We start from the raw sequence: 25,548 nt of genomic DNA, 5'->3' as shown, positions 1-25,548 counted from the left end.
ACGATCGGTGGTCATGGAGTTGTAACAGATGCTTTTGAACAGAGAAATTTGCTTAATTGGAAGCTAATTTACAAATCTGACTCGAAGTCTGTATGATGTGTTCTTGTTCAGCCCAATTAATTATTTGCTGCGTAACTTAATGTTGGACAACTTGGCAGATTGTTAAGGGGAACCTTAGTTACAGAATTTCAGGAATCAAAAAATGCAAGGGTTGCTTTCCTTGATGGTGTGGATGGGACAAATCTTTTTATAATTTTTTGTTTCTAGAAAGGAGAAGTAGTTACTTTAGATACCTTACAGGATTAGTCAAGCAAAAGATGTTGGTGAACGCTACACCTAATTTACATACCTTTGAGGTAATTGTGAGAGAGGGATCCTTGAAGAATTGCAACAACCAGGTGGTGTAAATTCATTGGAAATGAAAGAAGGGTTACTGTTTTGACTTGTTGAATTGTAGAAAATTGTTGCACATCCAGCTATTGATTTATTTGAGGTAGTCCTAACACGACTATGTTTGCGATCTTGCAATAAGATAATACATGCTGAAGGTACATTTAGAATTTAGCCCAAAACTGTTAAGAAGTGCACATCAACCGCTAATGGATAATCTCACACTTATAACATGCTGTTAAATTGTTATCTACCTCATCCCTTGTTGGAGAGACAATGCAAAAGGAGAAGCAGGAAGGCAAATATGACTTTCTTTCATGCAAGTCATATTCAGTTGCATACTGCCCAGTGAGAGACAAATTAAGTGCCCAGGAAAGGTCCAGCGACACCAGGGGTGTTAACACCTCCCACTTTTGATTTTTAACAAGTTGTTAAATTCAGTGCCTTTGCAAGTTTTAACATGGATCTAAAGGTCGTCAAGAGCATCTTGTAATTACAGGGGTATTGTTAACTGTATTCTGACGCACATTTCCAAGACCTTAGAAAGAACTGGCTTTTGACAAGGGGACCTATTTCATGGGGTCACATGGAGCAGACCTATTTTCTTAGCACAAATGTTGCTGTTGAGCTGATGAGTGAGTCTAGGATGGATACACTGGAAAGATGAATTGAATATGAGTTGTTTTTTTTAATCAATGAATCAATATATACGTGTAGATCAGAAGAGGATGGCTCAAGAAAAGCCAACTTTCTTGGAGATCTATGCTAACCACTGAGAAGGACTAATGTGTTACCATGTGATCTACCGTAGTTGTCAGCATTGTGACAGTAATGTAGTGTTTCTCTTTAATGTTGGACTAACTGGTCTTGATTTTTCTTCTGACAAGTCTTTGAAGATATGGTGCCTGATTCACTTTGGGAGCATGGCCAACGTTTGCAGGAGTTTGTAGCTTCATTGTGTGCACCCAGCAAAGAGATGGCCAATGTGTGCAATCACAAACAAACAGCAAATGTGCTAACTCTTTGGACAAAGCATGGCAGAGAAATATGTGGTGGCAGTTCACACTGCAGTCTTGCAAACACACATCAGGGGTAAGAGGTTTCGGTGGTGGGGTACACTAACATTGCACCAATTCCCACATGACTGACTGTTAGTACCCTTCCCAAGAGACTCTTTGCTTCTGTACTCATACATGTAATGTGGCACAAGGGCAAAGACTATTCCACATTTGCATGGAGCCATCTCATTGTATGGGTGGGAAATATGCATTCCTTCATCAGTATTTTTTAGTGGACCATGCGAGTGTCTGTTACAGAGTCTAAAAAATAGCAGTGCACAATGTACAGAGAATGCATGCACAAACGCCTGCTGCCCTCCTGGACCACTTCATACCTCAGCACAATTACGGAATTGTTGTGACAGGTGGAAAATGAAGCCACTTGAATAGGTTATGTGTATCTATCCCAGCAGTATTTTTCAACAAAATATCAGATAGCGCAGGTTGTCGGAATTCAATCAATCAGGATTTGTAAAGTGTGGCTGCATCACTTGTGAGTGTCTCGAGGTGCTAGGAGATCATGCACATGCTGCCTGTCGTCCTATTGGTCAAACATCCAGGTCTTGAGGTCCTTCCTGAACTGCTGGAGGGATGAAGCTCTGAGATGCAGGGGGAGGTTGTTCCAGGCCAATCAGAATTGATTTATTTTCTCCATCTTCTTTCAAGCTTAGTGCTGCCGAATTTGAATAGCTGTACCTAACCTCCTGATTAATTTCCTTAATGTCTCAATAGTGTGTATGGCCTTAGCAAGATGAGACTAATTGTGTTGTTGTGGGGATGCAAGGGAATAGCTATCATTAGTGCTGCAAGTGCCTGAGGAGTGGAGAAAAGGGCAAGCCACCCTAGTTATGATCAGTACCCAACCGGTGGTCAGGTGGGCACATTTTCATTGTGTGCTTTATGGTCTATGGCACCCCTTCTGAACCATTTTTGTGATGTAAGATTGTGATATAGGAGGCGACAATAATGGCCAGAGAAGAGGAATAATTTTATAATTTTCTGGGTGAAGACTAAGATTTCATGGGGTTCTCAAGGCTGTTTTTTAATCAATTTCCAAATTCTGATTATGGAAGATAAAAGCGACATGATCCATGTAGAACTGGTAGCGATGTGCAGAGTGAACATGGGCGTCACAGGTGAGACTGGTACATGCATGAAATCTAGAAAGGTCTAGGTGGGTGTTCAATAAACGTCTTAAACAACAAGCTGAAATCCCATGTTTGAATAGTTTATGGTAAGCATTCAAAGATATGAGGCAAGGTCAGTAAACGTGTCCGAAAAGTTAAGATTCGGATTGGACAGTCCACAGAAATGGTTTACAATGATGTGTGTATTTGCTAATGAGAGATTCAAGAGACGCATGCATGGACAAGGTGATATTTTTACAGAAGCGATCTTGTTTGTGAATGATGATAAGCATACATCTATTTTTACAGCTCTGTTGTGGCATGTTTAATACCTAATTGTTAGCAGCTCATCAAACAAGAATTAATATCCTATGGTGAACTACGTCTTGGTAATGCAGAGGTACAGATGTTTATATGAAATAAGCACATGAATTAGTTTGGAGTTTTTAACAATGGATCTTCTGAGCATCAGATGGTGTGTGGGTGTTTTATGAGGGGTATTCGATGGGGTTGTTCGGTAGAACTGTTGAGTGTTTTAGGGTTCTCCAGTGTACGTGGATTTGACATTGGAAGTGGAGTTTTACAAGGTCTTAACTTAAGAGAAAAGTGACATACAATAATATACCTGGGCAGGTAAAGAAATTAAGGTTTTAAAACTACAAACAAAACTGGTGGGACTTTTTTCCACTGGCGACCCAATGAAAATGGGGCTGCACATTTCATTGGGTATTACATAGAGCAGTGTGTAAGACTGAAAAGGTATAAAAGACATCAGTGATTCTATGATAAGCTGACGAACGACACTCAGCAGAATACCTACCTTGATGGCTTGGATCTAACACTTCTCATATAAAAAAAATAGTTTAACTTTGTTAAATCAAATTAATCAGATCCTCAATAAAGAATGTATATTTAGAGGAAATGAAGCGCATACTCATCAGCTTTAGCTTTTTTGTGCCATTTTGAAGTGCAGAATATTATGCTGCACACTTTTGCTCTTCTTTTAACCACTTTTCTTTTGGGTAGGGTGTCAAACAAACTCTTTTTCTCTCTGCCTCTTTTCCTTCATTTTCCTTTACATTCTTTTCTGGGCCTTTTTTTGGCAATATTTTCCCCAATTCTCTTTCTACAGTCCTCCATTCCTAGCAATAATTTCTGATGCTCAGCACCCATTCTTCCTCCGTGTGGGCTTTCTGCTTCCTGCTGCTTCATCCTTCCCCGCCTCATCTATGGGTTACATAAGGCATAGGAGACAGATATTTTTTTGTGTTTTACTCATCTGATATGGTTTTCAACCCTATGCCCATTAAAAAAAGATTAACTTAATTAATTGACAAGTCCTACCATTCTAGGAATTGTCAGATCATTTGGTTGGTTTTTCTACTCTAGATTCAATAGTGTCATGTTTTTTCGGCAATTCATTTTTTTTTAAAGTGAGAAACTGATTCCTCAGACAACCATTTGTTAACCTTCTTTCCCCAAATTTGTGTTCACCAATGGGCTGATTATTCAGGCGGACGTTTTCCTGTTGCCAATAGCTACATTTATATCTATTGATGAACCTTTAGTGTGGGACCTTCTTTTACATGGGATTTAAGACACATTCTGGTCACCACTTTCAATCAACGTTTTCAAAGACAACTCCGCAACAAGGGATGACTATGTTGGGCACAACATACATTTCGTCTACCTCATAAAACAGAGTTAAGTTTCATACTGCTATTCAACAAACTCGACACAAAACAGAGTGGTGCAAGAAATTGAATTCAGAAATGCTGCCCGAGTCTTCCAAGGATCAACAGAAACATGATTACATCCTAAATGCTTAGCTAACACCCAAGCACCTTAAATGTTACACTTCAAGAATGAGGAATGCTAATAAATAATGCCCCACTATGTGCACGGAGTGCATTTCTTTTAATATCAGAAGCCTATTTCAAAATGGTGGATATAGAAGTGAAGTCTGTAATGTGTTTGTTTCTTTTATAGGAAACTCTTTCTTTGTAGTGTCATGCCTCGCTCTACCAGAAGGTAAACTTTCAGCATCTTTTAATGGGCTCGGATATATTGAAAGGCAGAAGAAAGGTGAAACACAAAACTTTCCCTTGTGCGATTTTACTATTTGATCTATTGTCTCGTGCGTTCCCTTAGGGATGAATGAGAAATGCCTCTCTGAATAATACACGAGCACCTAGACAGCATCCAGTTAAGCCTTTTGAATACAAAAGGTTGAATATGAGATGCATTCTGCAGCTGTTTGGCAGCCAAGAGAATTAAACTCCCCTCTCCAATTCTCTCACAATTGTCCTTTTGTAATAGAAAAAACACAGGTTCATTAGATATATAACTCATCAGATTATTTTAAGGCAAAAACTACAGAATGGATTGAAGATTGCTGCAAACCAGTTTAATATACAAAAAAAACAGACTGAGCATTTATATCAAAAACCCATCCACCTATTGACCTATCTAGCCTGTCAACTCTTTTTACCCATTTACACTCCATTAACGTAATAACTTTCAGCACATACATACAATTCTACCCATGAGGCCATAGGTCTGTTGTTCTGCCATGGATGAGCCCACAATTCTACCCGCCAATCTGTGAATGTGCCTTACTGTCTTTCCATTCACTCATCTATCCACTATATGCGAGTTAATTCTTCTACTCAGGTGCCTACTCAATTGCTTGCCATTCTACCCATGTACCCCAACTGCCTGTAGACCAGCAGGTCTCGCCATCCTGAGTTCAAAGTGCTCACTGCATTACTCACAAAACCGATTTAACCACCTACATACTAAACAACCCACTTTAGGTCCTAATTAACCACACACAACCTTTCCATCTTCAGTTCTAACCTCCAATCTACCACACTTCCCACTGCTACACCAATTTACTCCCTAATCAGCACATATTTAAAATGTTACCCCAAACTAAGCACCAGTAAAAGCACCAAATCAGGAAGGCTAGGAGGAAAAGAACATAAAATGAAAGTTGGAAACAACCCTTCCAAAGAAGAATACAATCAGCACCCAAAGAGGATGATGGTGAATCTGTGACAAGATAGAGTGTTCATCAGGAAGAAAAAAATACTATACTAAGTAAAGTAAATCTCTCTTCTAGTAGATGATACATCTCACAGATTTTCCATTCACAGAAAGGTACCCTCTGCAGTAAGCCCCATCAAAGGTGATCTGCGAGGGATAGGACTTTCTATAAAAACTGCGACATCACAATTTCAAGCACTCAGATTCAACAAGTAATTCTTCATAAATGAATGGGCAATAGTCCGAGCAGAATAGCTGTGGCAAGTCGCTCCTGTTGGAATAGGTCAAATGGAGGAATAGTCAAATGTCTTTTATTTAATGCCAGCTTGAAATTGTATAACAAAACTAAATACAGAAAACAACAATCCATATGGCATTTGTTCATTTAAAAATGACATTGTACCGGTAAAACCCACGGAAAAAATGGTCAATAGAATAGTACTCTTTACTGCAGTGAACATAAAACTTATGGGCTCTAAGATCCAAACAGTCTAATCATTCATCTAGCTTTGATGGATATGGAAGGAGAAAGATGAAGGATGTGACAACTTAAACTCTGAAACAATTTTCTGGAAAGAAGGAGGGTCTCATTCTCAACACACCCTATCAATTAAGACCTAAATGGAAATTTAGCTAAGGAAAGTTTATTTGTCTCCAAGCATGCAAGGCTAGGATGCTTGAAGAAGTATGCGATATTCCTCTCTCTTGTTGCGACAGAAAATCCACCCTAAAAGTGAGTCTAATCAGAGAGGACCAGCTTAGATCCAGACATTTTAAGTACAAGGTTCTCAATGCCCAGTCTGGAATCAATGTCACGTCTATTAAGGGGAATGTCTAGGTTTTATCAGAATTAGACGATGCATGGGAAGCAGGTGTAGTGTGTAGTGAAGACAAATTCCAGTGCAACAGAGATGCACCCGACAAACGCCTTGAATGGTAAATCTCTTGAGCAGAAAGAAGTACACTTGTTTACATGTGAGGCAAAGTGAATGAGGTTTGATGACCTTGTTTGAGGTCTTGTTCCTTGATAAAATTCCTGGCATCCACAAATGCCCAAATCACCAAAAGCAAAACAATTTGAACCACAGCCCAATTCAAAAGAGTGAAGTTATGACTGCAGAGTCAAAAGGAGTTCAACTCATGTACACATGGTGTATGACTGTGGTGTTATCCAAATGGACCTCAGCACCCGGTAAGGAAGCCAGCAGAGCTAAGCAAATCGCACAGAGCTCCACAGTGTTGACACTGCATGGAGTCTCCAGCAGTCTCCACAATCTGTTGATGGACAGGTCTTGCAGATAAGCTCTCAAAACAAAGAGGGAGCAGCCTTTGATCCCACCCCTCACATCTCCTGGTACCCCGGTGACAGATTCTGTGGAAAGGTTCAACCACAAGCATGTTGTCTTCCTGGCAACACCACTACAATTTAACAAACGAGTCCTCGAATAAAGAGATAAAGCAGAGCAGTTTCCGACATACCCAGCGCCAAAGTCTACTCAGGCTCTTTATAAGGAGAGAATCCACAAGTATGCCTAAAAACAAGGAAAAACCAACATGTTCACTCCTTAAATGATCTTGAGGACTGCTCAAATAAACAGAACAAGAAATCAAGGAAACCTTGATCATATAATGATCACGGACACCTGCCTAAAAAGCAGACCACAAGTCTGACAAGAGTGGTTAGCAACCATGGATGGAGAGTTGTCGTGAGTAGCCAATCATACAAGTACAACTACACAAAGATAGCAACCTGTGCAGGTGCACCACAACAACTTTCATGAAATAGGTATCCTAGTGGTTTAGTGACACCAACTAATCCTGGAATTTCAACTATGGCATGAACTGGCAGGAATCAACATTTTGAGATTGTCACTGAGCAAGAATGTGTTACTATAGTGCAAGTTCCAACTGGGGTGAAGAACTGCTCTCCCAGATTGATTCTCTACCATTAAATATATTGTTAACAGCTGGACGGCAGGGGCATGCGATACTGCTCAACCAACTCAGAGTTTCTCAATGTTCCTGCACCCATAACTGGTTGTACCAGGTATGGATTCATGCTAGGCAAAACCGCTGTTGAAAGAGCAGGGACAGATTCCTGAAGCACATCCCAGACCCCATCCGACTCATGGTGGGAGCATACAGTTCTCCTGCCCCCAGACAGCATCCTGTACTCCACCCCCTTAATCGACTGCTTGGATTTACCACCTGCTCAGACCAGGTGGCAAATCTGAGTGGATTTGGTTCCAGAATCTGGCCTAAACAGGCAAAAATAACTTGGTATTCCTGGGTCCACACGTTTATTCCCCAGTTAAGGTAAAACATTTTTATGATGGATGGATTTACGTAATGAGGTTCCACCTGGAACCAGTTATTCCTGACCCATAGCTCCTAACCTAAATCTGGGCATCTCATTATGGGAGCCTAGGTATTTTGCTTAAGAGTAGTCAGCATTTTCTGAACTGGATCAAAATCCAGGCAGAGGCGTTTGTCAAGTTTGGCCGTGTCTGTAGTGTTGCAAGGAGAGGCATGATGCTGGTAGGCACCGACTGGAAGCACAAGGGTGCGGGGCATCTTAAAGGGCTACATCTTCACTGTGAACAGGGGCTAACGTAGATAGTACATGCACCAACGATGTAGACCACGGTTGGACATCATAGGAACTTGCATCCAAAGTACAAGCATCAGGTGCAGAAGTAAAAGCTGATCTTGAGGCAACAACCTTAAATGTAGTCGTAATCGCCTGAAAAACGTTTAGTTCCTTGAGATCAAGGTTATTTAGACCAGTTTCAACAACTTGTTGATTGAGGAAGAGTATTAGGGGAAAGTAAGTTCTCCAACTGACTTACACAGCATAACATGCTCATGATAGGTCAATTTAACTGAGTGCCTAGAGGTAAAGGTAGAATATTGGAGTTTTACTCGTTGTTCTCCTATCTTGCTACATGGCATTTAAATGGGGTAGCCAAGGTTTTAGCCTTTCCTTCTTTCAAGGTCTTGAGTGTGGAATGTGAACTGGTCTTTGTTGTAGAGACTGAGCTCCAGGCACCACATGCTTTTATTAAAGGGGGTCATCAACTTCTCGTTCCAACTCTTTGTACTTGGACTAAAATCATCCTTAGGTGGCACAATTAACAGAAAACACTCAACATAAATCACAAAACGCCCATCAAACCTAAATAAAACCACCCAGAGAGTGAGGTGAACAACTGTTCTTAGCATTTATGCGCAGAAAAAAGACCTGACGTATTAGACAATGAGTGGCAACTTACTGGAGTTGTGCCAGCACATCTGCTGATGGCACTGCAACTCTGTGATGGGTAGCACACAGGTGTCACTAGCGATCAAAGCTGTGATAAAAAAATGTCCAGGTCTGTTCTGATACCTGGGGATATTTTAGTATACTGAGAATACGCTGAAAGAAACTATCTTTTGAAGCTTGTTATTCTGGAGATTACTGATAAACTTTGACTGGCAGCTGTTGGGCAAGACACTTTTCAAAACAGCAGGTGTTCACACTTAGCACATAGTCAAACATGCATAAAACGAATAATACTTTACTCTCCACGGGTCACACTGATCGCTTGATAGACTTACCAGCCTCTGCATGCTTTTCACATGAGTGGGACTGATCGATAAGGCTTCTTCATACCAACGCTTGGCCTCGTCAATATTTCCTCGAAGCTCTGCCACTTGGCCCCTCATATAAAGAACGTTGTGAGACATTGAAAAGAGGTTAGCGGCCTCTTGGGTACACGCAGTGGCTTCAGCAGGCTTCCCAATGCCAATGTACACTTCAGCTGTAAGGACATCAAACAAACAATTTTCTTTTAGACTCCTTTGCTTTGAAAAACATTATAGCAAACAAAAAGGGAGCATTTTCGTTGTGGAGTTCTAGCTATCACTCACTGTCTCTTAAGCTAGTCTACATTGCTACTCTCATGGGGTCACCAGCAGAGTCAGCATCCACATATATAGCAGTCAAGTCAAACCCCAAAAGATCTACGTTTAGGATTCCATGTTGCTTAGCTCAAGATCTAAAAGCACAATGCTCCACAAACTTACATCTACTGCAAACGCAACCTCTGCTCATCGCACATTTTGGTGCAGCATGTGCTGGGAGGTTCTTCTATGTTAGAAGAAAGGGAGTCTATGCTCACTGCCAATGTGACATGTGTGTGCGTTGTGTAACAGGGTTAGTACTAAACTGCATTCTCAGGTAAAGAACCACAAACTGGTGTGAGCTCAGCCGTAGGAAAAATTAAGTCTTCATATAATTTAAAACCCAAACAAAGCTGCCATGGTTAAATGTTATAACATATATAGATATGTATATATACACGCAAGGGCAGCCTGAGGAGATATGAAAGACCAACAAGGGCAAACTCACCAGTTGAAAAGCTCAATACACACACAGACCTCGGGTCTGCTGCAACAATGAAACATCAAAGAAGGGTGCAGGAGTGGGGGTTTCCCTTTTAAGGACTGTTTCCCTCACACACCAATAGGGTCATGCTTCATCATGGGGAATCCTCCTCGCATCATGAAGCCTAGTCATGATGCAGGCTACAACCCCCTCCCTGCGAGCGGGAGCACAGGGATGTTTTTAGATTGGAGGGGTTATTTCTAAAACCCAATGTGAGCTGAAGGCGGTGATGGGAGAAGTGCAGTGCAAGTACATGAGTGAATAAAACTACTACAAGGTTAGCCTCCTGAACTTTATTTACTTGCTAACTTGTGCTAGGGTTTAAAACAGAAAATGAAGAGTACAACTGCAGACATTAGATTTAGCCATACTAGATAGTGATCAACATGTTTCAGTCTAAGACCTAGATGGTGTTGTGGCTTTCATCAGGATCTCTATAATAGCTATTGCTGTGTAAAGGTGAACAATCACCAAGAAAAATAACAATGCATCGGTGTGTTGAATGTAAATACTAAACCAGTGATCCAAGCAGTTCAAGGGAACGGATTTACCGGAAGGATCTGTGGGTGAGACATAAACAACATGCCGCGCAATTAAATCAGTTTCAAAATGTGCTGTACATTTTCCCATGTGTGACATTTCAAAGTGTGCAAAATCAACAACATATAATTCATCAACATCACTTGCAGAGGAAATAATCAAAAGTCTATTATTCCACAAAGGATGTGTGTAGTTGTAGGACATGTTATGCCCTTGTAGCAAATTATCTACGATTGATGTCACTCACCTGCAAAAGTGAGGTGAAATGACCCATCTATCCATGTCAAATTGCCTAAGGTGCACACGCTCCTCCAACCTGTTAAATGAAGGCTGTGGCGTTACAAGAACTTCCACCCATTGTAATGAGGTTTGGCAAGCATAAAAAAGAAGTGGAGACCGAATCTAACTCTATAGGGCAATTGTTTTGTACAGACTTGAAGTACACATAGATAGCTGTCTCAGGTGGTTTCTCATGTATGCTATGACTATGCAAACAACCACAAACCTTGTGGCACAGGGGTAATGGTAGTGTTCCCCTACTAGGGTGGACTTGAGAACAAGCTCAAAAAATTACTGAGGCGGCGTCCATGACGTCTAATATGAAACGCTTATTTGAATGACCTCGTAAAAATGTATGATGTTCGAGTCTGCGTCTGCTATAATGTTCACACTTCGCTGGAGAAGTGTGGCTCAATGGTTAGAGCGGCAGACCCTGATGCAGATGTCTAGCCCGGGACCAGGGTTCAATTCCCCGCCTCGGCGGGTCTTGGGCTCAAAATTCCACGGACCTGATAATTCTCGCCTCGGTGCCTATTCCAATCATGGAGTCCCACTCTGCAACTCTGGGCAATAGCTTGCTTAATCTCCACAACGGCCCCCACAACGCTAAGGATGCCTGGCCTCCACCTTGGGGGTGCCCAGGAGTGGACACCTCACAGGGAAAGCCAGGATGGGTTCCACAGCGGTATTCGTACAAGCGCCTTGAGACCCTTGCAGGTGAGTAGTGCGCTATACAAGTATCAATTTACATTTTACAATTTATATTTACCACTAGTTAATCATGAAATACCCCAGTGATTGCAAAAAATTGGATAGAGATTTCTATTTGTCCTGACTATACGCCTACCAAAAGAAGTATGAATTATACTATGTTAGAACGGTGGCGATCTAGGACATGTCTACTCAGGGTGCCTACTAGGCACTGCTACCATCTTATGGCGATCTCATATTCCGGGAGCGCATAGACGCTCAAATAATGCCTTATGCGGCGCTGATGACAATTAAATACAGACGCTTATTACAACAACCTCATGTTATGTAAGCGTCTGGGGCAGCGCAGAATATTTGTGGCCGTTAGGATGCCTATGGAAACCCCAGGTCGTAATAATGTGCTTAAAACCAGTGTGCACTACTGAATAACCCAGGTGGGGCGAAGGGGACTAATTAAATAACAATTTCGTCTCCAGCATATATCTGATTAGGACCGTACCACCCGCTGCCTCTCCGAATACAAAACGGATCTTTACCCACTCATGCACAGATCGCTGCTTGCTAATGAATACCCTCTGGATTGGCCTTCCACTGTGTACTTCAAGTCTGTCTAAAACTTTATCGCCCTATAGAGTTGGATTCGGTCTCTACTTCTTTTTATGCTTGTCAAACCTCATGACAATGGATGGAACTTCTTGTAACGCCAAAACCTCTATTTAACAGGTTGGAGGAGCGTGTGCACCTTAGGCAATATGACATGGACAGATGGGTCATTTCACCTGACTACTGCAGGTGAGTGACGTCAATCATAGATAATTTGCTACAAGGGCATAACATGTCTTACAACTACACACATCCTTTGTGGAATGATAGACTTTTGATTATTTCTTTTGTAAGTGAAGTTGATGAATTATATGTTGTTGATTTTGCCCACTTAGAAATGTCACACATGGAACAATGTAAGGCACATCACTCACAGGTCCTACCGGTAAATCCGTTCCCTTGAACTGCTTGGATCACTGGTTTAGTATTTACATTCAACACACTGATGCGTTGTTATTTTTCTTGTTGATTGTTCACCTTTACACAGCAGTAGCTATTATAGAGATCCTGATGAAAGCCACTACACTATCTAGGTCTTAGACTGAAACATGTTGATCACCATCTAGTACGGCTAAATCTAATGTCTGCAGTCGTTCTCTTCATTTTCTGTTTTAAACCCTTGCACAAGTTAGCAAATAAATAAAGTTCAGTAGGCTAACCTTGTAGTTAGTTTTATTCACTCACGTACTTGCACTGCTCTTCTCCCATCACCCCATCAGTTCACATTGGGTTTTAGAAATAACTCCTCCAATCTAAAAACATCCCTAAGCTCCACCCTCGCAGTGAGTGGGTTGTAGTCTGCATCATGACTAGGCTTCATGATGCGAAGAGGATTCCCCATGATGAAGCATGACACCATTGGTGTGTGAGGGAAACCGTCCTCAAAAGGGAAACCCCCACCCCTTCTTTGACGTTTCATTGGTGCAGCAGACCCGAGGGCTCTGTGTGTATTAAATGTTATAACAAACTGTGCAGCAACAAATGTATATTCTTATGTAAAGCTAAAACAAAAGACGGTCAAATCATAATATGTACTGCAATCTTTTTGCTTTTCTGTGCCTATCCTCAATAGGCTATTTCTGAGTTGGGTAACATTTGTTAATATTAAATCGTTGACTGCAAAAATATTTTTGAGAACTCGATATAAAAGCAGCTCCAACTGACTTCTACAGCATAAAATGCACACTGAGGGGTAAGGAGTAGACTATGTGTATTCTCAACATAGCTCCTCGATAGGCCTATTCCTTTGGAGATGTCCTCCCACGGTTCTCTCATGGATATGTGCTGGTACGAGTGGGGGTGACTTAGGTTCAGCGCCTTCATGGCCAGAAGGAGGCATGATGGGGAAGCCTGTGGTCTATCGTCAATGGATTCGGTAGTAAAAGCTGCTGAGCTTGCAAATGCCTGCTCGCTGACTTGGCCAGCATCATATCCCTCATATCGGGAGAACCCTCTGCACACCAGGGATGCTTTCTTCGAGCACCCATATCCATCTCTGAATCTAAAGAGGTGCCCAATGCGGTTGCCTTATGACAGAATATTAGCGTCAATATTTTCACCATTTTAGTGCGGCACATTGCCACGGGAACAGATATATAGATTATGAATTTCCTTTCAGTAAACAGAAATGCCCACGTTGGGTAGCACTGCTTTTGCTTCACTGCAACAACGTATCAAATCTTACGGTTTGTTTTTGCAGTAATACCCAGCAAGCTCCACATACACCAATAAATACACCAATCTTTCCCCACTCAGAACCCTTCTAGTATTCAAACGCAGTCACTCCCCATTGAGCCAGATTCACAGGTTAAAAAAATAAATTACAAAAAAGAAGGTCTCTTCCACAGACGAACCTGCCCCAGCATACACATCACGTGAGAGTACAGCTTGTAGGGAGCAAAATGGGAAAGGAGTCATAGCATGATCTGTGGGAGCTGCTTGGCTAAGTGTGTGAAAAGATGGATCCGGGCTGGCAACTTACATCACTGAAACATAAGTCAGGGCACAAGCAGTGATGTTAGAAAATCTGTCTGTATCCCTGATTCGATGGAACTGGGAATAATCTGGGCTGCAAAGATCACTGAAAGTGCTAATAGGGGATAGGAGCGAAGGGGTAGGAGGCCAAAGCGTCATATACACAACCATATGAAGCAAGCCATGGTGTATACCACTTTTTGATTCAACAACCAAAGAAAGTCCCATCAGTCTCATCGTTGAAGGAACAAGAGGAACATTTTGAGGACCGAGAGGATTGGAGTGGAGTGCGATGCTGAATTTTCAAAAGCCAGAGGTGAAGAACAAACATCAATTTTCACCAGGCAGAAAGTTAGCATTCAAATCTGTAACATTTATGAGGAAGAGTTTAGCCTGGGCACTTGGTTCAAAGAGGCTGAAAAATGTCATAAATAATCACAAGGAAATGATGGCAACAAAAGTATTCGCACACTTTCCTTCCTGTGACTTTCACTAGTCGATAGTCTTTTCTTTGCTATCACTCGTCCAATACTCCCCTATGATTACTTCAAGTTTTTCAATGATTACAATCCTGTTGCTCCTGTTCTCTACATTTTCCTTATTTTCTATTAGGATTACCACTGCTTACTCATAATCCATCCACGTTTCAAAAAGACCCTCACCCCCGTGAACAGGCCTTATAAAGATCAGTGCCTTTTTGAGAACTGAAGCCTTAGTGAGGTATGTGCGTTGTGGTGTACATGGCTCTCTGATGCGCTGTTTCTTATTACATCTCTGTGTGGCAGGGCCCTGAATGTTCTGCAGTAAAGACAACAATCTAGGCTCACAAATCCCTCCCATTGGCCAAACTGAACAAATTACTTAACCTTCGCTCTCCTTCGCTTGGTGTAAAAGCCTTTGATAGAAGACTTATCTGAGCAAGGAAACTCCCTTTGAAACATGTGTAGGCCACCTTATCTTCCTGCAATGGGGAAAAGACATGGATAGCACTTCAGCACAACCTAATATGGTCTTTTTTTCGCCATACTCCATTCCAGTAGCCAGGATTTTATGGCTGCTTTTCACAGGTTCTCACGACTGGTCATGCCGTTGTTATCTTTACTTTTGGCAGTAAAAGGAACACACAACTAGCATACACCAATTATTGAAGATAAATGATTTACATCAGAGATCAGTTTTACTACACAGTAATTAAGGTACAAGTCCAAGAGGGCAAAAGTCTCTTTATTCAAGAATCCTGGACATCGCTTCCTTTATCTAATGGGAACAATGCCAAATATAGTGCCTACATAGATACCTTAAAAGATCAGGCGTGCAAAATGATTGAAACAAAAAGTTTTTGTGGGTGTAGTTGTAGAGAATGGTGCTTAGCAGAGGCCAGTTGCCATGTACATTATTCTTTCCCCGCTGGGTGCATTCGATATTTAAGTGGAATTGCCTATTTAACAGTTCTGAAATAAAGTAGCTCAGCAAAAGCCAAACGTGCATGAAACATTAAATCAACAGCAATCAACTTTCCACATACTACATGGCACTGCTCTAAATCAAAAGAAAAGGTTAGTTCACGCAAAGCTCAATACTAGAAGGTACACCCGCAGAAGATGACTTGCTGATGCTTCTGGGGATATGGGGCGGCGACTCACCAACACAGTATGAATGCACGCGTTATAACACGGAAATAATGACACCGTCCCATGATACAGTCACTTTATGAGGCCCCAACCACCACAAAATGGCGCACAGACATGGATTGGTGTGTGCTACTTGAAAAATATGTCTCTGAGGGCAGAGGCTGCCCTAAGAAATAAAAAACCAATTTGGGGACCATGGTCTGCCGTAAACACCTTACACTGAGAGTGGGAAATACACAAGGAAAGGAAAAGACTCATTGTGATCGCGATAGTAGACCAAAGGGATTGGAAAGTGACTTGAATGTAAAGCAAAATCCATAAACCCAGCATTTAATCAATCCTGCTAAAGTACATCTTGTATTATGTGCTCTGTGAATGTGGTAAGAATGTATGCTCACTCCAGATGCACCACAACAAGAAGTGACATTAGCAAAACGTTCGACCAGGTGAGGAAACAAATCATCGCTGTCTGAAGTAGCTGGTATAAGGTCGCACCAGGCAGAGGAGACTTGTTTTAAGAGGATTTTAAAATGCAAATGCTAGTTCTTTAGGCGCGGTTCGGAAAAACAAATTAAAAGAAAACTGGCTTGTGGGAGGAGAGGCGATGGAAAGGAGAGTCAGGGGTTGCCCTCTGAAGAAACAAGAAACCAAAGTCCGAGCACAGGGAAGATAACACCACGATTGGCGTAGGAGGGGCAAAGTTCAGGTCAGTGGCCCAGATAGATTTAATATTAATGCGGCCTGTAATTGGAGCAGGACCCGTGCCAGTTCTCCAGCAGAAGGTGGGGACACTCTGCCTGGCTTAGCATTACAAATGATCGCAGGGGAATACTTACTTGGGTGCACCTGCTAAGAAGTGAGAAAAGTCTTGGAGAACCTCCTGAGCTGGCACAGCTGCCTGCTCATGGCATTAAATACTTCCATCTCACAGGCGCACTCCTGAGGGGCCAGGCATGTTTGACTCCGAGTGATGAAAGCAGTCTCACTGAGTAGGAGGTGGTGATCTGCTGGGTTATTATTGGAGCTTTCAGACTTCAGTGTGCAAGTGCCGAGTGGATTACACGGACAGGGGGCCCTGGAGCAAAGCCTTCAGTGTTTTTAATGCTGCACCCCTCCCTACTTCCAATTCATGCAATACGGCTACCTCAAAATAAGAAACATTTGTCACATTTATTCCATAAAACGTTGAATACTTCAAGCCAGTAGAAGAGTTTCAGTGAGGCTTATGGGCCCACCCTACGAGAAATATTGACAAAACTGACATGCAGCAGTGTTCTTAATTTACTACAATCAGCATATGCACTGTAAAATAAAGCAAGCAAACCACATGGGTGTAGGGATATTTTAAAAGAATAGTCCAAAAGCAAAGTTAAGTGTTACTTTCTTCTAATAATATATCCCATTTTTAACATTAAAACACAGTGTAAGCAAAGGAGCCAAAATGTGTGACAGGATGTGGAGGGCAGCCAAGAAAATGTTAACAACTATGGATGTTCATTCTTGCCGTTTATATTTTCACATTATCATACGCTGCTGGGAATCAACTCTGTGTTAGGAGTGTCACCTTTAGCCAGTCCAACCAAAAGCACGATGCATGCTGGGATTTTTGAGTCCATATTAACAAATCTAAACACAAAATGCAATAAGCTGTTTACTAAAATACCACGAGTAACTTATGTTGCTGCACCAGGCATGGGGCCACTTAGGAACTGTGAATATGTTTCATATTTCGAACACTGAGGTTAAGTTCAGTTATCTTTTTTTAAAGCGCAATTTAATACATTATTTCCAACAGGCGCTCGGATGACAGAAGCGGTGGGAGTTTAGAGGTAATCTGGAATCCTTTCTTTGACACCTACTACCAGCAGGTCATGAGTGACAAAAAGGTGTTAATTTCTGCCCCATGACACGTTGTCTCCGTTCATAATATGGCATTACTCTTTACAAAAATGATGCTTGTCTGTGCTCGTCTGGGACAGGCTAAGTGCTTTTCTGTGCCAGAACCGCACCCACCCTTGACATCCGCCTGCACCTTCCCTGGGGGCGCCAACAGTTTTAAAACCATTGCCGTTTAGCAGAGATCAGGCCTCGGGGCACCCGGCAGCAGCCAGAATATTTTTACAAGATAGCATGTGAATCTTTGGAGCCACAAAACTGAAAGGACTTAAAACTATTTCTAATAAACCGACACTGCATCACTGCTGTGTGCCAGGGATGTTTGTACTGTTTGGTACCTATGTGTAGCAACCATGCCACGGACCCTGATGCAACCAGGGGAAAATGGACCCTTTGACTGCTGTTGAGGAAGAGAAATACAGCAGTTATCAGGGGTCAATGGGCCCCTAAGGGTTCTGGGTCATGGTGTCACTGCACTTGCTGCACCTATAGGAGTTACATCGTGGATATGCGTGGTGTCTGTCTCTCTCGCACAACAGCTGCATGTGCTGCAGTACAGTGAGCAGATACTGGACGGCTACTGCCTTTGCTCTGCGCTTTCTGTTCCAGGGGGCCTGAACTGCTGCTACCGCTGTCGTGCACACTGCGTTTGTGTGCACGAAACGTGCACTGCTGCTCTCCGAAGTACACCATATTCGTGTCTAGTTACACGACCTGCCCAGGAGTGTAAAATGGGAATTTGTTATGCTGCTCGCTGCAAAGCGCTTCAATGCCTCGTCAGTCGTCACGAGTAGCAAGCGCTATATAAATAAATGTACAAGAACAAATACAGCTGCTTCAACTAAAGCCGCGTTATTCTTTATATAAGAACTAGTGGTATAAAAAATACACAACCAACAGAGCCGATGCTATTCCTGAGATGCGGCCACCTCTTCTGCCTGTAATATCTGGCTTTGGGGACCTAATCTAATGTGCTATTTTTATATAGCGCTGAACTAGACCCGGAGGAATCAGAGCGCTTTACATGAGCACCAGTTGCATACAGACGGGCACATTGATTCATTGTGTTAGGCACCGGGAGATGAAGTGATTTCCCCAGAATCACAGGATGTTGAGCGTCGCTGTCGAGACTCGACCCGGTTCCCCAGTTCCGAGGCCGACCGCTCAGGCCACTAGGCCACACTACATTGTGAAGGTAGCAGCTTAGAAGACGCCAGATTTGTGTTGGAAGAGAACGCCGAGTGTATTCTGTTTGGTGCACTGCTGAACCAAGCAAATAATACATATGTGTAGCTTATGCAAAGGGCCATCACACGAGTGTGTGCACTTTACATAAAGGAATGAAGGCAGGCACTGCACGTATGCTCTGAATGAAAGGCATACGGTCCTGATATATTCTTTCCGGTATTTAAAGCACGCGTTCAGAGACAGGCAATGGCAAGATGTGTACTTACCCTCAAGGGGCAACATGGAAAATGCTGTGGCTGTACTGCTTTCTTTTACATATTTGGTAATTGCTTTCACTTATTTAGAGAGATATTTTTAAATAGCGCTGAACATGCCGCAGGGGTGTTGGAGCGCTGTACAGCAAGCACAGTTCATACCGTTTGGGCGGAACCCAGGAGGGATAAAATTAGAGTACAGTATGAACGGTATCGAGCGGGGGGAGGGGACGCAGTATCGAGCGGGGGGAGGGGACGCAGTATCGAGCGGGGGGGAGGGGACGCAGTATCGAGCGGGGGGGAGGGGATGCAGTATCGAGCGGGGGGAGGGGGCGCAGTATCGAGCGGGAGGAGGGGACGCAACCAGCAACTTAAAGAAACAGTATTAAGCAGCATGGTGGAAAAAAGAAGTAATGTGAAAGGCGACATGGAAAATGTGTAAACTGTTACATCTCAGTGTGTTTTACATAGCGCGGCATGAAAAACTGCTTTATACACATATTTGTCGGTGAATATTACTAATTTATGCCTCGCGTGCTCTGGAGTTATGAAAACTGCCATGGCTTAAGGCTATGTTTGCCTCACACACAGGGGCAGCGTGGAACCTGCGATCAGCCTCAGCAGGCTGGTACAGTCACACGTCGGTGAAACCGAAAAGCACACGTGGGAGGCTGACGTACAGCACAGTATTGCTACTGGACACATTTTAAGGACCCTGGGTCTCTTGATCAGACTTGCCCACTCACACCTCGGTGAATCCGAACAGCACACGTGGGGGGCTGACATACAGCACAGTATTACTACTGGACACATTTTAAGGACCCCCGGATCATTTGATCTGACTTGTTTGCACACAGTGCGCTCTGCATATGATCGACGGATCGCAGATCGGCACGTGGAACAAGTTTGACAGACCCTCACGACAGACAGAAAACGCCCATCTGCCCCTGCAAGCCCCGCTGGAAGTGAAAATCGGATGAAACAGAAGGGTGATGACCTCAGGTGGTGCTTGGTAGTCCAGGGGCGCAACTAGGTCTTAACTTCGGGGGTGGCTAACATGGCAAACGAGGGGCGTGGCTAAAGTTAATCAATGGGGCGGAGCTAAAATGGCAGACAGTCAGGATCAGGTCATGCTCAGGCCAAGCTGATAAACAGAAGTGGGGATTCTGCAATACAAAACTGCACCTTGGTATTCATCATGCACAACATGGAGACACTTTCCACAGAGGCTCAAAGCAAAGACAAAGCTCTTCCAACCACACACCCACAAGGTGTAACCTGCTACTCGCATGGACAAGTGCTTCAGCATCGCACATAGGGGTAGTAAGTGCTGTACAAATACAATATAATACGCCCTGCATTGTGTGTCTTTCTTGGAACACAATGACTATGTGAGGACTGTCTCTGCATTAACATATCTCAACTATTGATGACAAGCGTCAGAATTGGTAGGACTGATATGTCCCGTCAAAGGAGATTTCCAAACAGGCTATGGCTAAAGGATGCACTGGTTGACCGTATAGATTGGGGTCACAAAGCAGAAGATGGAAACACTTATGGCGAAGATTAGGTAGAACACTGGTTATGGGAGCACACCCAGGAAGGGAGGAACAGAGATAGAATAAGAGCCACAGTCCCCTGAGTATACTCTCCTGCGACAGCAGTTGGTGAGTTACCTTCACTCCGCGATGTTCTATCACATGTTTGTGTCACTACAGTTTTATTTTATTCCGTATGGGGTTGGCTCTGTGGACCTGAATCTGGAGCTCACAGCTACTTCACCTCTTTCCATGGGGGTTGACAGTATCTTCCACCTCAGCAAATTATCCTGCCTTTCTTCTCTTAGGATCTCTGGCTGGATTCAGGCTGCTGGGAGACTGGTAACACTCTTGTTCTGAATGTTAGCAGTAACATTCTCTCTGCTAATGTAGCGATCTTTTGGTTCACATTTCTTACTTTGCATTTGCTCATATTTTCTCTAACCTATTCCTGACTTTGCCTCTGATAGATGGACCACAGCAACGCATTGGTGCATCCTTGTGCTTGAGATCTTTTTTTGGGGGGGGTCTCCCTTTTCTCTCTCCCTTATCCCTTTTTTCCTCCCCAAGGGTCAGTGACAGACCTCACCTCAACCGCTATTATATTCACCATCATAGGAAACCGAGTGAATTTGATGGCAATGATGCAGTCTCATCCAAACTGAATCTCGATCCTAACACCAGGCCCATGATGGCCCAGGTGCCTTGACGCTCATGTACAATTTCTCTTAAAACGACTGTTGACATGTGTGGCCCATGTGCCCAAAGCAACATGCACCACCTTTCTTCAAGTTACAGTTCTCTGTCTGGGGCCAATGTTCCTCTCAAAGCAGCTGCTGCTTTGCCTTGTTAAAACAAGTGAATAAAAATTAAATGGAGAGGTTTGTGCACTCGCTCCTTGCCTGTCCACCCCAGGGATTGAACTTCGGCCTGGCAGTACAATCTGGTTCGGATGGTTTCAAGGACAGCGGAAATACTTGCTATATGGATTGCCTGCTGCCTTGAGCACACGGGCCTCAGAGAACTTGGCTGACCTAAATATAGGATATTCCCAAAATGATATTCGACCCACTCAAAGGACCAACCCTCTGACTTGCATGTTGGACACATTTGTTTTCAGCATGTGGATAAATCTTCTTAGGTAAGATTTAAATTAAGATGAAATTAAACAAGTATGATATTTAAATATGCATCATTCCCCTTGATCTACCGTATTACTTAATGTAAGTGATTTGAATAAACAAATGAAGAAGTGAATGAAAGTCAATCTGTGGCCATTTTCAATTTCACATAGGAAAGGGTTGTGCTGCACGTTTGCCAGACTACCACAGGCACGTATAGAGGAATAAAGTGCATTGAAGCTAGCATATACCAGGTTAGGGGAAACCAGAAGGTAATGACCTCAATCTGAGCTCACAGTTCCTCAAAACCAGAGAGCTGGGCGAGTCCTTGACCCAAAGCCAAATCTTTTTTGTGCATTCTAGGCCTCCCAGGGGTACTTACTACCCCGGTTGCATACCCTGGCCTCTAAAAGTCACAGGATTTTCAGGGAAGGCACTTAATCCTAGATCTGCCATTCCACATAGGTCTACGACCAGATGAATCCTCAACTGGTTTATCCACCATCCGTGTAGTCTCCTCACCTTGTGCAGCTCTTCAGGTTGAGCACATGCTCCATCTTAGTCGTGTGTAGCCTCCGCATTACAGGCTTGAATCCCGGCGGTGCCACTCATCCTTTTATCCTCCCAACAACAAAATGAGGAGCACCAGGTACCGACTGGATACAAGTAACGACTGTTCCTAAGAAAAATTTGATTTAGGTGTTCCTAAAAAAAACTGTGTCCAAAATGCCCAGGGCAGGCAGGATCTCACTTTAGAGGTAAGTCACAGAACCCAAGCTCACATAACACGACTCTTGGCGCAGTATGCTACAACCATTCACTCCCATAAAAAGGTGCCCCCGGCCCTCACAAATAAGGAAAACAGGCTCTTGGAAAGTTGCTGCCTGCTATTCTGATAGTATTCTCTGGAGTTGGGCTTATCAGCAGCACTGTTGTTCTGACATCCAGCCCCTCCTGAAAGTCTTGCTGTTCAGAAAAAGGTTAAAATGTCTCTTGGTTTCTCCGTGCATGAGTTTACTCTGCTTCTTCGCCACTGCCCTTGGATGCAAACAAGAGATAGCTCCATGGCCCTGTTCACCATTCATCTGGTGAGCAGCGCCGTGGATGTGTATTCCATTCAAGTGCAAGACAGTAGGGGGAAAGGGAAGGCCAGTGCAAGTGACGCTTTTCCTTTGTAAAGTAACTCCTGCTGTCATAGCCTAGGGTTTGCTGTCTGTGCACTTTTATGGAATACACATCCATACAAGTGCACAGACAGCAAACACTGGGCTATGATATCAGGAATTCCTTTACAAAGGAAAAGCATCACCTGCACTGGCCTTCCCTTTCCCCCTGCTGTGCACATCTTCCCACTCCCACCCTATGTTGCACAACACACCGAAATCAGGAAAGGGTATCACCTTGGTGGCAGCCCGTCTCAAACAAAACAAGAGGTGGGGGGCAGGGAGGGTTGCTGAAACCTTTCAGAGGCAGGCTGGCTGGGACCCCCGGGACCACGCACACAATTCAGCGAAGACATCGCCGACTTCATCAGCCCACACGCCCTCCCCTCCGCCGACTACATCCTCCTAGGGGACCTCAACTTCCACCTGGAGAACAACAAGGACCGCAACACCGCCGCTCTGCTGGAAAACCTCCCCAACCTCGGACTCAAGCAACTGGTCAACACCCCCACCCACTACGCCGGCCACACGCTTGATCCCGTCTTCTCTTCCAGCAAGTACATCACCTTCAGCCACGCCACCGGACTTCGTTGGACGGACCACAGCTGCATCCACTTCAGCTTCAAAAGAACCACGACCCACCACCACCCGCAACAGGTACCTCACAGGAATTGGAGCAAGATCACCGCCGACCAGCTCACCACCTCCCTCAGCCAGAGCCCACCCGCCAACACAACGGACCCCAACGAAGCAGCCCGCAACTTCACACAGTGGCTGACCGCCTGCGCCGACGACCTCGCTCCACTGAAGAACCCTCCCAGCAGGCCCAGAAGCAAGAAGGCCTCCTGGTTCACCAACGAACTCAAGGACTCCAAGAAGAACTGCAGCACCCTCGAGAAAGCCTGGCTCCTCGACAAGACCACTGACAACATGACCGCCCTCAAAGAAGCCACCGAAAGCACCACCAGCTTATCCGCACCACCAAGAAGAAATCACTAAAGGACCGACTGGACAGCAACGCCCACGACAGCAAGGAACTCTTCAGCATCGTCAAGGAGTTCTCCAACCCCAGCACCGGCAACAACGACATCACTCCTTCACAAGATCTCTGCGACTCTCTCGCCTCGTTCTTCCACCGCAAGATCGCCGACATCCACAACAGCTTCGGCGCACCACCCACGCACCCAATCGTCGAACCAACGCCCCCCACCACCGCCCTCCGCACCTGGACCACAGTGACCACCGAAGACACCGCCCGCACGATGAACACCATCCACTCCGGATCTCCGACCGACCCGTGCCCCCACCACGTCTTCAACAAGGCCGACTCCACCATCGCACCCCAACTCCGGAACATCATCAACTCCTCCTTCAACACCGCCACCTTCCCAGAAAGCTGGAAGCATGCCGAGCTCAGCGCCCTACTGAAGAAACCAACAGCGGACCCCACCGACCTCAAGAACTTCCGCCACATCTCGCTCTTCCCTTTTCCTGCTAAAGTCATCGAGAAGATCGTCAACAGACAGCTGGCCGCCTTCCTCGAGACGAACGGATCCCTCGACGCCTCGCAGTCCGGTTTCAGAGCCAACCACAGCACCGAGACCGCCCTGATCGGAGCCACCGACGACATCCGAGCCCTGCTCGACAACGGGGAAACGGCGGAACTCATCCTCCTGGACCTCTCTGCAGCGTTCAACACTGTCTGCCACCGCATCCTAACTCAACGCCTCAGCAACATCGGTATCCAAGAGAAGGCACTGGAGTGGATCATCTCGTTCCTCGCCGGAAGAACACAGAGAGTTCGCCTCCCCCCGTTTCGATCCGAGGCCACCGAAGTCATCTGCGGCGTAACACAAGGATCATCACTCAGCCCCACCCTCTTCAACGTCTACATGAGACCTCTTGCAGCCATCGCACGCCAACACAACCTCAACATCATCTCCTACGCCGACGACACCCAGCTGATCCTCTCCCTCACCAGGGACCCCGACACCGCCAGAACCAGCCTACACGAAGGGATGAAAGACGTCGCCGAGTGGATGAAGACCAGCCACCTGAAACTGAACTCAGACAAGACAGAAGTCCTCATCCTGGGCCCATCGCCCTCCGCCTGGGACGACTCCTGGTGGCCCCCCGCCCTGGGCACCGCTCCCAAGCCAACAGACCACGCACGCAACCTGGGCTTCATCCTGGACTCCTCCCTCTTGATGACCAGACAAGTCAACGCCGTCTCCTCATCCTGCTTTCACACCCTACGCATGCTCCGCAAGATCTTCCGATGGATCCCGACCGAAACCAGGAAGACGGTCACCCAGGCACTCGTCACCAGCCGACTGGACTACGGAAACACCCTCTACGCCGGAACCACAGCCAAGCTACAGAGAAGACTCCAACGCATCCAGAACGCCGCCGCCCGACTCATCCTGGACATCCCCCATCGCTGCCACATCTCCGGCCACCTGAGGGACCTGCACTGGCTCCCCGTCAACAAGAGGATCACGTTCAGGCTCCTCACCCACGCACACAAGTCTCTCCACGACCTGGGCCTCAAGTACCTCAACGACCGCCTGACCTTCTACACTCCCACCCGCCAGCTACGAT

At 44.6% G+C, this 25,548-nt stretch overlaps 1 protein-coding gene across 3 annotated transcripts in view; it reads right to left on the bottom strand.

Annotated features, from left to right (window-relative positions):
- Positions 1-25,548, bottom strand: part of TTC7B (tetratricopeptide repeat domain 7B) — a 1,395,621-nt gene that overhangs the window by 243,682 nt on the left and 1,126,391 nt on the right. For all 3 annotated transcript variants that reach the window (XM_078660056.1, XM_078660054.1, XM_078660055.1), the window contains one exon: positions 9,221-9,423. In XM_078660056.1, coding sequence (XP_078516182.1) covers positions 9,221-9,423 — 203 coding nt within the window. The remainder of the gene's footprint in view (positions 1-9,220; positions 9,424-25,548) is intronic.

The sequence above is a fragment of the Lissotriton helveticus genome, chromosome 9, assembly GCF_964261635.1.
Source record: "Lissotriton helveticus chromosome 9, aLisHel1.1, whole genome shotgun sequence".
NCBI classification, from domain to species: domain Eukaryota; kingdom Metazoa; phylum Chordata; class Amphibia; order Caudata; family Salamandridae; genus Lissotriton; species Lissotriton helveticus.
This window is presented reverse-complemented; position numbering and strand designations above follow the sequence as displayed.